Source organism: Calypte anna, chromosome 1 (genome assembly GCF_003957555.1).
Source record: "Calypte anna isolate BGI_N300 chromosome 1, bCalAnn1_v1.p, whole genome shotgun sequence".
NCBI classification, from domain to species: Eukaryota; Metazoa; Chordata; class Aves; order Apodiformes; family Trochilidae; genus Calypte; species Calypte anna.
Genome location: NC_044244.1, coordinates 139,850,312 through 139,865,049, shown reverse-complemented (window position 1 = coordinate 139,865,049; position 14,738 = coordinate 139,850,312). Strand labels below are relative to the sequence as shown.

The following is a 14,738-nucleotide window of genomic DNA, read 5'->3' as shown; positions in this document are numbered from 1 at the left end:
TAAGGAAAACAGGAAGAGTTACACCATAACTCTAGCTCCAAGCACTAACTAAAGAGTAAGTTAAGTATGGATGATGGGAGATGCAGAACCAAATTCTGACTACTCATGCTCTCCAGGAAATAATTTTTGTAATCTTAAAATCTTACAATTATCCTGTAAAATGCAGCCATGACTTACACATAAAGTCATGAATAAAAATAGGAAGAAGAAAGAAAAAAAATTCTCCTAAATACAAAGACCAAATAAAGACAAATTTTCTGTTTCTATAACAGGGAATCTTATTTTATTACTGCCCACTGTATTCTGCTTTGCCAAATACTCAATTTTATGGAGAATCCCAAACAGATTAGGAGTAGTCATTGTTCAACTACCTTAGCTAAATTTCTATCCTCACACTTTCTCATGGATCTTCCTGTATCATAGGTTTTCTAAACACTAACATCTTTTGACAGAGTACCAATATGCAGTATTCACTGACTAACAATGGTGTTAGCAGAACCATCAAAGTCTACAAACCTTTAACGTTCAACATTAAAGACTTGGAACACTTAAACATTCAGAAGCATGAGGACTGTTTGAACCCTGGATCAATAAAGCCCAAATACTTGGCAAGGCATTGCTGTAAATAAACAATGAGACAACTCACCAGTTTTACATAACAAATGAACACTTCTATTTTTACAGAGTCCCTTCCTGTCAAGTGCTCCTTTATGTAAGTGGACATAAACAAGAAATGTGTAATTTACTCTCTTCTGATTTACAATTAAATCCAAATTAATTTCTAATTAATAGCAACCAGCTATGGTAAAAAAAAAAAAAAAAAGAAGAAGAAAAAAGTAACATGCAAACTTTTTCACAAAAACTTCAAAATGGTTGAGGTTGGGAGGCACACCTGAAGATTGTCAAGGCCAACCTTGCTGCTCAAAGCATGGTTGTCTACAGCAGATTGCCCATGACTGTGTCCAGCCAGGTTTTGACTATCTTCAAAGACGTAGACTCCACAACTTTCCTGACCAACCTTCCTGTATTCAGCCATCATCCCAGCAAAAATATTGCTAATGACCTGAGCATTGTCCAAACCAGCTCGACAGTGACAGAAGGATGTTTATTACGTGTGCTTTCAGTTTCTTTGTTCTTTATACATTACAGTACCTGTGAACTGAGTTTTCTGTAGAGTTCTGAAAACAAAGCAGCATCTGCTTCCCTTCTCTGTCGCACAACTATTCAAAGAAGAAATATAGATTTAAAAGTAGAAAGAAGTACAACAGTCATGTCTGAAATTATGTATTTGTGGTAAGCTAGAAAATGTACCCAAGAAAGTGTAATGATGCTTAACTGTTTCACCTTATTTACTCATACAGTTTTCAGTTTATCTGCATTCCTGAAGTTTCTTGCATCAGAAGTGATGAGTGCTAGTACCTGTTTTTATTAGAACAAATAAATATACATGTTCTAAGTAAGAGCCCTTTTAAAGTCTAGTCTGCCACTCTGAAGGTTTAGGGAATTAAGATTAATCTGAAAGCAAACTGGGTTTAAAAATGCTATTAAAAAAGCCCTAGTTTAGGCAACAAAAGCAAGAAACAGAAGCAGTAATGCCACTTGCTCCAAGTCAAGCAGAATTCCAAAGTCATGTAACTGCTATGTTACATGACAGTCTCAATCACTGCCAGTTACATAGCAGAAATCTGTGCTCAGAGGAAAAACATCTTCAAGCTTTAAGGTGTCTTCAGAAAAGCCATTACATCAGAAAGAGATGTATTAAAAAAAGCAACAAAAAAAACCCCAACACATCTGAAGATGCCTAATCAATAAGAAAATTGCTGTTGAATGTTGAAATGCTAATTAGCATCAAAAGCCACTGCTAAGTAGGTTTTGCCAAGTCATTTCCTGTATGGAAACTCCAAAGTAAATTTAAAGTTAGAAGAATATATCCAGTCACTCCTGGCAATAGGCCCAAATAATCTCTGCTGTCCTGCCTAGTACTAGCCAAAGCCACTAGAAATTAATCATGGAAAAAGTGTATACAGTAGATTACAGTGTTTTGGAGTTGCATCTAGAGAAATTCTGACAGGCTTGTTTGCCTATAAGCAAGTCATGTGTTACCAAAAAATACCCATGTACTTTAAAACAGATACAAACACTGACTTCAGTTCAGTTACCCTAATTCTAGCTCCCTGACTGAATGTTCAAAGCTCAAATAAGAAGCTTTAATTTCATCAGCATACTTTAAGTAGTTGTTTCTGAACATTCTACTGCAGAACAGATAATCTGCTGAAAGCAGTATTTGGCTCTTAAAGAAGATTTCATCACATCCCCATTGAAATCACACAGTGCAACACTTGACTCGGAGCAGCACAGAACACAATGGAATATAACTACAGCATTACTTACACTGTCAGGGTCTAAAGTTTTGATTTTGAGAAGGTGGTTGCAGATAAACTTGCACAGAAACTGAAGGCAAGAAATACCAGGTAAGTCACAAACAATTCCATCAATTCCCAGGATGCTCATTCAGCAAGTTTTGCACAGGTGCTCATGAAGTTAATTGCACTCAAGTGTAATTATTTCTAAAGTGCACGGCACAAAAATATCAGTCTTCTAAAAAGAACTATGACTTCATTAACCCTAAGTACTATTAAAAAGAAAGGAGTTCAGTATTAATTGTTCTTTATTTTTATGGTGGCTAAAATAAAAAATAAATGGCAGCAAGGGAAGTCTAAGCTGAGCATTCAGAAAAATCTGAGCTGTGCATACAAATAGCCACTCAGGAATGCTAACTAGGGAATCAATGGAATTTCCATTATGACATTTTCAGGAGTTCAGCATTAGTAACAGATTAGATAATTTTCTGTGAGGCAGAATAGTCCCATTTTCAGAGGAATAAACCAGTCAGTTAACTTCCTGAAGAACAGCCAGTCGTGTTTTGAAGAAAGAAACAAAGGTGCACTTACGTTCTTTTTTTATTTTTTCTGCTACAAGAAACTCATCCCTTTCAACAGTAGGAGCAAAGTTGCTTCCAATAACTCTCACTGCATACTGAAACTGCTGGGCTGCATCAGCTGAAAGAAAAAAGAAAAACTCCCTCAGTTAAGCAAGGTGTTAAAGTTGTATTTAAATAAATAAATAAATAAATATAAGGTAGACATGAGACTTTATTGCTGTGGTTCAATCTGGCACAAACGTATGTGACTTAGATTATAAAATGTTAAGCTATAATCCTTTGACCCACTTCTAACCAGTAAAGTCCAGTGTAGCCATGAACATTATTTATATATAATATAGAATTTACTACAGAATCAAATGGTTTGAGCTAGAAGGGACCTAAAAGACCACCCAGTTCCAACCCCCCTGCATGGGCAGGGACACCTCCCACTTGACCATGTTGCTCAAGGCCCCATCCAACCTGGCCTGGAACACTCCTGAGAAGGGAGAAAACACTCACCTACACACAGGTGTATAGTGCAAAATAATTGCACTTTGCTATTGTATGCTGATGGAAGAAACAGTGAGGCCTAACCAGTTCTTAAGAAATCATTATGACACTTCAACTGTCCCTGTCCTTTCCCACAGACTGAAATCCTGTGAGGCTTCACACAGTCCCACAATTCAGCTCACTCAGAGGAACAACACAGTGGTGTTCATCAGGCACCCACACTGCATTATGCTGCCTGTGGATCTTTACTCAGATATCCACAACAGTGGTTACCCAGTCTGTATGCTGGTTTTAGGTGTTTGGGTTTTTTTCTAAACCAGTTTACATGGTTTCAGCACTTCAGTTCAAAGCTGGCTCTGAGATACTGGCACCAAATTCTAAACACATAGATATTAACAAAGGCATCACAAGCCAGTGACCTCTCATCACTTCTTCTTCATCATTCAACAATTCTCTATTAACCATGCTGAATAGTACTGTTTTAATGAAAGTTATCTCTAAAGTCTGTCAGGATTAATAATCTGGTAATACTGAGATAGGAGCCACTCAGCATTAATGTCTCTACAGCATAGTCACATTCCCACTTACTGACCTGGAAGTCAACCAAGTAATAACCCTATAGAAATGCTGAGTGCCCTTACAAGTACAAAATGTTGGCTGTATTTCCACTCTTCATATACAAATAACTGTAATAACAGAGAGGAAAGGTACCTAAGCAAAAATATGTGTAAATGTATGCTGTCAGCTACTTGAATCCTGACACTTCCTTTCTTCATGTAAAAAAAGAAAATAAAATCTAAGTGATTTTTGCATATTAAGTCTGTTTTGCAGATAACAATTTTGTGTCCCAAGTCATCAGACTCCTTGTGTTTATTTATTCAGTTAAATAGAAAAATTTTGGAGAAAATTGTAGAGAAATGCAGCAATAGTTCAGCCAATGAAAAAGAAAAGATGCTGGACTGGACAAATATGTACAAAAGAAACAGGAAAATGGAAATGAAAAACTCCATTAGAAGCAGAAATATTTTAAGCATTGACTCATCTCTTAAATTAACTCATATTTGCAATTGAGAAAAATCACCTGGGAGACACTAGGAATTGATTATTAAATGTATGAAAATGTCCAGAAATGAATGGAGAAATTTTAAATCAGAATGTGTTATATTCTTTTGCAGTGCCCAAGTACGACTGTCTGGTGATATAAATGCCATCCAGTGGTCCTAATAGAATGCGACTGTACACCAACAAATATATTAACCAGTTTGCACAGAGCAGTACCTCATATAATTAGCAAAAACTCTGCTCAGACAGAATCATTAATATTTAACAATATTTGATAATACTGACCTACAAAAGGAGCAAGGGTATCACTCTACTTTCAGGGAAGAAAATACCAATAACCAGGCTACTATAAGATCATAAATCTACATGCGTTAAATGCCTCCCAGAAAGCATAATTATACTGTTAGACTAAGCAACCTCTCATTTGCACTAGGGACTTGAAAATACAATTATAAAATATTTTAACAGTTCAACTATTGATAGTTTAAACTGAACTGATGAACCAGGTGGGAAAAGTTAAGTATTAGGAAGTGTTTCTGAGTAATTCTGAAGTATTATGCATGTCATTGCATAAAACCTCAAGATTTTCAAAAGTATTCTGCAAGGCTAATTAAAGTCAAATATTGGCACTGTTATAACAAACAACAGGAAGAGTTTTATCTTCATTAATTCCTCAACTGTGTACCTAGCAGCAGTTAGGCAAGAGCTACACTTCTCTAGCAATTCTCACATTTTTGGCATGCTGCTGTAGTGTCTTTACATGGGCTACAAATAAAAATAAAATTGCTAATAGAGTTCCAGGTCAAGCACCTCGCATGAACTAAAGTCAGGAGAACAATACCAAAGTACTTCATTAGTTATGACTTGCATCTAGATGAAATAATAAATTCCTTCACTCATTATCCACTAAAAAACAGAGGAGAATGGATCTCTGTTGAACTTCTTCAATACAAGTTACAGAAAAATATAAAAACAAAATATTAAAACCATATAAAGTTTATTTAAAAAAAAAACCAAACCAAACAACTTAAAAAAACAACACATATTCACAACCACAACAAAGCCCAAAGACCTGAAATGTTATGAAATTAACTTCTCTATCCACCTGCACCATCCTGTCCCTTGGGGATTGTACTTTAACTTTCTAATTTGTTTAAACGAAAACAACAACAATAAAAAGTCTCAGGGATATCAAGTTTACAAGTTCAACAGGTTTCATAGAAACTGCAGAACTATTCTACCAGGAACTGGTAGAACAAAATTCCAATCAGCTCTCCCTGGGTGAAAGACTGCAGTGAAAGCTCTATGGTTAAGCATTTCCTCTCCTCTGCCTGAACAGAATGAGGAGTGTCAGGTACTGTGATCCTGCCAGGACTCCAGCCAGCAAGTAAGGAGGAACAGAGACCAGGAGAAGGGAAGAGAGATTTCTGAAGAGAGCTATGGGAATTAAAGTGCAGGCTGGAAGTACTGCAGCTGAGGAATGAAGGGGGTTTACTGAAGACTTGAGACACAAATTCACAGGTAATAAAGAGGTATTTAGTTTACTGAAAGAACTTGATCTTTCCACAGATTTACACTGGCAGGTTCAATAGAATCATGGAATGCCAATTTGGAAGGGACCTCATGCCTTTCTAATGAGGAACACAGTTCAGATGAGACAGCCCAGCACCTTGTCAAGCTGAGTCTTCCTAGTGTTGGGGAATCCACCACTTCCCTGGGAATATTATTCCAATGGCCAACTCTTCTCACTCACTGTGAAAAATTTTCCTCTTGTTTCCAATCAGGATGTCCCCAGGGGTCACCTGTACCCACTACCTGTCACCTTTTCCACCTGACTCCTTGTAAAAAAGGAGTCTCCATTTTCTTGGTAGCCTCCCTTAAGGCACTGGAATGTGACAGTAAGGTCTCCCATAAGCCTTTTCTCAAGGCTGAACAAACCCTGTTCTCTCAGCCTTTCTTTGTCCCAGTCCTTTGGTGATCTTTGTGTCCCTCTCTCTGCACCCCATCCGCACCTTTTTTGTATAGCATGGACCAGTAACATCATAGGAAGATTTGGTTTATATTACAGTTTTTCTTGGTTTATTCATATGAAGTCCAGGTTCTCTTTTACAGACAAAACTCCTTGCTTTAGGAGGTTCTTTAGCAGATTATTTCTTGTAAGCCTGTAAAAAACCTTCAGTATCTGAAGTGATTAAACATAACTTAACTCTGATATCTGCCAGTAAAATAAAGATTCACATAGTTCTAAACTAACAGACACTCTTCATTGCTTCCCTCCTCAAAGACCAGCCACTATGACAGCAGATGGACTTAAAATACACAGCTATGCATATGTACATCCTTCTTCATCAGGAAGTAACTACAGCATGAATCTATTACATAACAGCAAACTCAACATACTTGATGCATGAAATTGCTGCAGCTGCTTGCAGGATATGGGGGGAAAACAACACAGATCATGACTTGTTTTGCAGAGTCTGATCAGAGCAGTGAATGCAGGTAAACACAGATACCCCCCTAACTAAGTCTCAGGAGTAATATACACATACATAACAATGATAGTGGTAAGAGGCCATGTAGCCAAACAAAGAAACGGCACTTACGAAGCATTAAAAAAAATTATTAAAATAATAAACTGTTTAAAACCCTCCCGCCTTTGAGTAGAGCAATCTATCAATAATTCAAAGATCTACACACCACCTGGCCATTCACACTTACCAAAGAACAATGCAGTATTAAAAGTGAGTTATCTCAGCAGGCAGACAGCAGCATTTTAAAGCTGCAGATGATACAAGTGCAGCACATCAAAATATTATAGAAGCAATGCAGAGGTTAGAATTAGGTTGTAAAGAAAACAAGAAAAATAGGGCAAAAGGTAAAGTTTAAAGGAAAAGTTTAAAATGCAAGTAGACACTTGACCAACATACTTTTGGTAAAAAGAAACTTCTAACATTACCTATAATTTTAGAAACCAAACTGAAATTCACTTTATGGTCTTACACATTTCTTTCAACACCACCTGCCATGGGTTTATTTAAATTTACAAGGGGCAACAAAACAAACCCAACCCTCCTGAAGTCCTAAGTAGCAATGAAAACATTGTTTCCAAACATTTAGATACCACAATTTTAAGACACCTGGTTTCTTGGAAATAAGAGAATTGGTCATTTTTCTGTAAGCATAATTTTCAAACTATATGTCAATTCTAAGAGCTTATTTCAAGCAGACAGCAATCACTTTTTTCAGAGATTAGCAAACTCTCTTCTGGTCAGCTGTCACCCCAGACAGTTTTGTTTAAATTCAGATGTAAAATTACTGTAAAACAGTTACACTCAAAACTCATAAACACCCCATGTGAGGCACTAAGTGGCTAAGAAGCTACTGCTGCAAACCACTCAGACACAGATGTTGCCATCTGGCTCATGTTGAAGGAAAAAAAACCAAACGTAACAAAGTGTTTGTTAAACACCTAATGTGCTGCTCCTGCACAAGTAAACCTGCAAGAAAAGCTGTAAAACTTCAGAACCTTCTGGCACATACTGTGAACAAGATACTGAGGCTGCCAATACAGTAATTGTACCATATTTTCTTTTTTTTAACTGTATCAAAACTTCTACATTAGTACGAATTTTAGCCAAGAAAAAAGGCAATTTCATTAGTATGATGTAGTATACTGATAAACTAAACTACTAGTCTAGAATCTCATCAGTGCTCCCTATTTTGTTTTTAAGACAATCTACAAACACACTTCAAGCAAAACCACTTCTCCTGTAGAAAACATTGAGAACTTTAGGCCGGCCCAGTTATGAAGCATTCCTGAAAAAATTTAATATTGCATTAGTCTTCTGCTTTAGTCAACTAAAACTCCTCTGTTCATTTCTTTCAGAAGGAAAAAGAACAGTAAAAAACAAATTATGTAATGTAAAGACAAAAATACTCTGGTTTTGACAAGTTTTTATTTGAAACATTTTAAGTTTATCCTTAATTTGTAAAAAACAAACCAAAACAAACAAACACAAAATAAAACCTAAACCACATATTCTTTTGCCTTTCCTTACTTAAAAGATGTACACAAACTCTGAAGCACAGCACAGGAAACATAACAGTCCCTTAGTTCTGTTAATATTTCTATTGTCAGTAACGTTTTCTATTTTCAGTAAACAAATTCATCTGGGGAATGCTCCACTGGACTACCAGCAATGCAGTCACACAAGCTTCTTGGAACTTTCCCTCACTGAATTTTTGCTTAATTTTTCAACTTTCATTTGCTTCTGTTATTAGCATAGGTAAAAAAGCCTCCATTACACCTTTTAGTGAATTTTATGCTTTCCCTCACCATGAAAATTTAAGAGCTACTTTAATAGTTCGGAGCTTAAAAAATATATATAAAAGAAAAAGCCACACACTTAAAAACAAAACACAAAAAACACAACACCAAGCTTAAATGAAGGCTGTACAATGGACTTCAGGTAGAAAACCACTCTCTGCAGACTGGGATATCACGTTCTAGAGCATGTGCAGCTCCAGGAGCACTTTGACACACAAAAATCTTTTTAGGATACAAAACCAAATAGATGTAGCTCAAATACTTGATAGCAATACCGTTTGATTCCATTGGAGGCACCAAGAGCTCTTAAAAACTGACAAGCTTGTATGGCAGTCTACAAACTGTCTGAGGGTTTGTGAAAGGCAGGAAAGAACACAAAGCTTCTTGTCAGACGAAATTCACTGCCCAAAGAGAGGCGTGTGACCCTGTATAACTGCTGGAGTTCACAAAGGGAAAAAAATAATGGAAATTTCTGCACAGGCAGACAAATTCTCTGCAAGATCAGCTACTAGTTTAGAAGTGAGGTAGATAGTCTGGATAAACACAGAAAGATTGATAATGCAAAACTTGTACCCCAGTCCTTAGACACTCTGAGGACACGAGGAAGGTCAGCAAGGGCTCCAGCTGCAGAGCTCAGAGGCCCCCAGCGAACAGCAGTGGGTGGCTGCAGACACAAAGAGCCATGGGAAGCTGGTTTTAGAAGCATACTTGAGAATAGGCTAAAGCACAGGAATAGAGCTTTCAAACCTTAGTTCTACTAAAAAAAAAAAAAAAAATCAGGTAGATCTATTTTTTTATTATTCTTTTTAAGTCGAGTTCTTCCATGTAACTCAGCACACTTTGTAATTAATTTCTCAGCAGCAGAGCTCTTGGCAAAAAAACCTCAAAAAACAACAGAACATAACTAGGCCCATGCAGTTGACTGATTTTGAAAACTGAGCAACTCATTGACTTAGTGGATGATCTCAAAAAAGTGGGAAGAGAGAGAAGATAGCTCCATCTCTGGAAGCCTCTGCAGTCACATTCCATCATGGCACAAATTCACTTTAATATAAATATTTAACAACTGGGGACGATGCAGGCCTTCTAAGGCAGAAGTGAAAGAATCCCCAGCAGACCACAGGCTTCATCAGGTTTATGGAGGGCTTCAGGAGTGGGACTGCAGAATTTAGACATGGATGCAGAGCAAGACCACTTACCCCACATTAGCTCTAAGTGCTCTAATATGATATAGACATTATATAAACAAAATCCTTCAGCTTCTTCTGAAGTCAGAGCTTCCTCATAAACATAAGAAGATGCTGAGAAGGAACAAACCCAAGTAGATCAAACCTTCTAAGTACAAACTCAGGGAATGTACCACAGCAAAGAGGCCCTTTAGATTTTAATTCTTTTTCACTATTTACCCATTACATTTCACACAATTACATCAGTACCTGTATTTTGCCAGAGCACTTATTTCAGGAACTTATCAAAAGCTAGGGTTTCAAGAAATTCATTGTAGTTTAACTACACAAATGGTTAAAGATGGCTGTTTATACCTAGCCTCAGCTTCTTGTTATAAAATTTTTCCTAGCAATTTCTCTAATAAACTTAGGATCTCTTTAAGTACCTAAGCTTTTTCTTCCAAAACTCTGTAGAAGTAACTGAACATCATAAATTGCTTACCAAAGACCAAATTGCTAATATTTGCAAAATCTGCTTTAAAAAAAAGAGGATGTGTGTATACAAAGCAACATCACTTGATCAGTACTCAAGGAGGGGGAAGCTGCCTGTAGATCACTAGCCACACACAGATACCATACTTCAAAACTTATCCTGCACTGAAATCAGAGTTACAAGCCTGAAAACCAGTAAAATGATAAATAACTTGTCTGGTGGTTTCCTTACCACCCAGGGATACATGCATCTACTTCAACACAGAGGATGCTGATACTAACAAAGTTCCCTTGCAGACCACCTCCCTTGGACACAGAAAGCTGGGGCAGGGGGAAAACACCAACCATCCACACCTTTCATGCCTGAATTCTTTCACAGACTGATTCATCAGTCTCTGTGCGCTTTAAATCAATAGCTGAGCTGATGACAAATTAAAACAAGTCAATTTTAATGAAACTGACAGATGAGTGTTTCAAGGTGAGCCTTCAATACTGAAGTCCCTCATAACATAGGAATAAAACAGCAGGGTAAGGATGAGCTTCCCACATGTCACATGCATAAAAATATGGGCAACAGTAAAGGTGGCAGACAACCACACTATTTTTTTAAGTTGCTACTTCAAATAAGTCTTCAGATAACCCACAAGTGAACAGACCTAGAGGGTTTACAGATTACATGCAGCAGTTTACTGTGATTTGGGGCAAAATTTCTCCTTTCATTTGTCACACACACAAGATTTTAGTTTCAGGAGTGAAACTGCAGAATAAAGGAACAGGTTTTACATTTATTTTTAAAAATAACAAAAATAATAAGAGCCCTCTTTTTCTTTTAATTCCTTTTATATTTTTGGAAGCAGAGCTAGCACCATAACTTGAGATTTCTGGCAGCAAAAAGTTTGAAGTGCTCCTAAGTAAGAATATACAGCAATTGCATTAGAAGGGGCTTCCAAGGGATGTAAAAGCAAGAAACAGCACTAAAAGCAAAGCACTTGATAACTGTAGGCTACTGTGAAATATCCTTTAATATCCATTTAAATCAGTTGCTGAAAGAAATAGGTGTTGAATTAAAAAAACAGTTAAGAAGCTACAATTGATTTAGGGCAGACAGTGGAAGAATAGAAATTTAGCCCATCCTCATAAAATCTCACACCAGGAATCCCTGTAACAGAATGATGACAGACTGACAAATGTGGAAATAGGAAATATGTGGCTTTGCAGAAGTCTTGAACATACAATAGAGAAAGGATTTTGGAAAAACAAAACAAAATAGTAACCAAAAGCTGCTGATCATAGAATCATATGATCATTTAGGTTGGAAATGACCCTTAAGATCATCAAATTCAACCAATCAACAGAATATTTCTCTGGAAGAGTCTCTATTCAACATTTCAGCGAAGACGAAGAGATTTCAACTTCTTCCCATCTCTTCTGAGCTTCTCAGGTGAATTACTGTCACAAAATGCTTTGAGTTGGAAAGAACTTTCAGAACTTACCTTGTGCAACACTCCTGCCCTCAATGTGTCCAGGCTGTTCCAGCATCTCACTACCCTCATTGTAAAAAAATTCTTCCTGATGTCCCTTTGAAACCTACTCTTTCAGTTTGAAACCATTGCTCCTTGTCCTGTTACTTCAGGCCTTGGTGAAAAGTTTCTTTCTGTCCTTCTTATATGCTCCTTTTAAGTACTGAAAAGCTGCAATAAGGTCTCCCCAGAGCCTTCTCCTCTCCAGGCTTAATAACCTCATCTCTTTACAGCTTTTCCTCAAAGAAGCTCTCTGATCATGTTTGTGGCCCTCCTCTTGACCCTCCCTAGCAGGAGTCCTTCTTGCACTGGGCACCCCAGAACTGCTTACAGTTCTGTAGAGAAGCAAAATAGTGGGGGAGAACCAACTGTTTTGACCTGCTGGCCATACTACTTTTCATGGAGCCCAGGATACAACGGGGTCTCTGGGATGCAAGTGCACACATCTGGTTCATGTCCAGTTTTTCATCTATCCAAGTCCTTCCCTGCAAAGTTGCTCCCAATCCATTCATCTATTAGTCTGTAATGATACTGGGGACTGCCCCAACCCAGATGCAGGACTTTACACTCCATCTAGTTGAACTTCAGGAGGTTCACACAGGCCAAACTCCTCATGCCTGTCGAGGTCCCTCTGGCTACATCCTTTCCCTCAAGTACTTCAGCTGCACTGCTCAGCTTGAGTGCCAACTTCAAACCTGCTGAGGGTGTGCTCAATCCCACTGTATCTGTCATTAATAAAGATACTGACCAGCATCAGTCCCAACACAGACCCGTAAGGGACATCACTTGTTACTGATGTCCATTGAGACATTGGTTACAACTCTCTGGAGGCAGCCACCCAGCCTGTTCCTTATCAATTGAATAGTCCATAAAATAGTTCATTAAACCTGTATCTTTCTAATTTAGAGATAAGGATAGACTGACCATGAGATGTTGTCTCAAATAGGTGGAAACATAAAAGTTTGAGGGACAGAGACAACTCTATTTGCACCTTGCCACTCATTTCCTAGACTTTGCAGAGAGCAGGAATTCACTTTTAGGCCATGTTTTAGTTTGAATCCAATTATTTACAACAGGTCAATATTCAAAATGATTAGTTACTGTCACAGAAGTATCTAAAGGTAACTGGGAGTGACTTCCCAGAAGAGAGTGGTATGGAAGGAGAAACAAACACACAGAAGACTTTGCAGCCACTACTAATAGGGAATCGATCTCTTGTGCAAGAAGATACAACAAAAACTATGGCATGAGCCTGCCTGGTGAGCAGTGCTTACAAGCAGCACAACTTTAAGAGGAGACATAGCAGATGCACCTCTTCTTTACCACCCTCCAACCACTTACTAAAAACAGAGTCTTTGATTGCAACTGATAGAAACTTACGCAAACAGGCACGGGATTCATTCCCTTGATTCTCACAGCGTCTCTTCTTGATTCTGTGAGACACAGAAGACCTGCAGAGGCCCTAAGGGCTGTCGATGGCTCGACCTAAGCAAACACTGGCCAAAGTGTACACGAACCACCTTTCTCCCCCCGGTGGAGAGCCATTATATATATATAATATATATATTTATATATGTAAAGCGTCTGTCTCCATATTGATAAACATTCTTTGGAACCACTCTGACAGCAGAGGTAAGAACAGGAGCCAGCCTGTTAGTACCTCAGCATTTCTGTTTCCAAACAATTTAAAAAAAAAAAAAAAAAAAAAGCCACAAGACTTTGCTGCCAGCCTGCCTGGCTGGTGTGGTGGTCTCTCCACAGCGGAAGATCTCTCGACCCAGCCGAGCGCTCTGGGGGTGGCGGGAGGCGGGGGGTATGAGGAGGACACGAAGGCGGCACAAGCCCACCACAGGCCCCTCACACCCCGCACCGCTGCCACGCCGGACAGGAGCAGAACCACCCGCAGGGCCGGGGCAGATCGCCAGCCCTCCCAGACCCACCCACGCCGGGCCAAGCCAAGCGCAAAGACGCTCCCCCGGCCATGGGGACGCCCTTGGCGGGCGGTGTGGCGGGGATCGCATCTCTCCACCCCGACACGGCGGCCACCGCCCACATCCCCCCCACCACCTCTCCGGTACCCTCGCCCACCCCCCCCGGGAGCAGACGTTCTCCTCGCCCCCTACGGGCTCCAGCGTCTGCCGGGAATGGGGGGGCAGGGCGGGAGGTGTGGAGGCAGACAGCCGTTACCTTCGCTCTTGCCCAGGATGCGGCAGCAGAGGTTCTGCAGCAAAACGTTGGGAGATTTTTGGTCCGGAGTCGCCATCGCCGCCAGGGATGCTGGAGAGGGGGGTGGGTAAGGGGGCAGCACAGCGGGGTGACAGAAGAAAGGAGGAGAGGAGACGCCCTCCCCGCTCAGCAGCACAAGATACCCCGCGACACCTCCCGCCCCGGCCGCCCGCTCTCCCGCCGCCTACGGCGCCATTTTACAGAACCCGCCGAAAGCCGCAGCGGCGGCGGCTCCGCACCCACAATGCCCCTCAGCGCGGGGCGGCATCGCAGCGCGCCTCTAACAACGCGCTCCGCCGCGCCGCCACCGCCGCCGCTCAAAGGTTCCGGGGTAGGCAACGACACCCCCGCTTCCCGCCGCCGCTCCGCTCTCTCTTCCACAGCCCCGGGAAAAGGCACTCGGGGACCCAGGGAGACCCCGGTGTCCTTGAGGTAGTGCGGAGGTGACTGGGCTTAGGCCGATGCTGTGAGGCCTGCGATGCCTCAAAACCTCCGCCAAATTCCCAAGAATG

At 40.0% G+C, this 14,738-nt stretch overlaps 1 protein-coding gene across 1 annotated transcript in view; it reads right to left on the bottom strand.

Annotated features, from left to right (window-relative positions):
* TUBGCP3 (tubulin gamma complex associated protein 3) overlaps nucleotides 1–14,483 on the bottom strand; it is a 47,944-nt gene extending 33,461 nt beyond the window's left edge. Inside the window, exons 1-3 of the mRNA XM_030469283.1 lie at nucleotides 14,188–14,483; nucleotides 2,952–3,059; nucleotides 1,153–1,220 (exon numbers count right to left, since the gene is read on the bottom strand). Of these exons, the coding sequence (XP_030325143.1) occupies nucleotides 1,153–1,220; nucleotides 2,952–3,059; nucleotides 14,188–14,263 (252 nt within the window). The 5' untranslated portion in view covers nucleotides 14,264–14,483. The remainder of the gene's footprint in view (nucleotides 1–1,152; nucleotides 1,221–2,951; nucleotides 3,060–14,187) is intronic.
* Nucleotides 14,484–14,738: the final 255 nt, after the last annotated feature.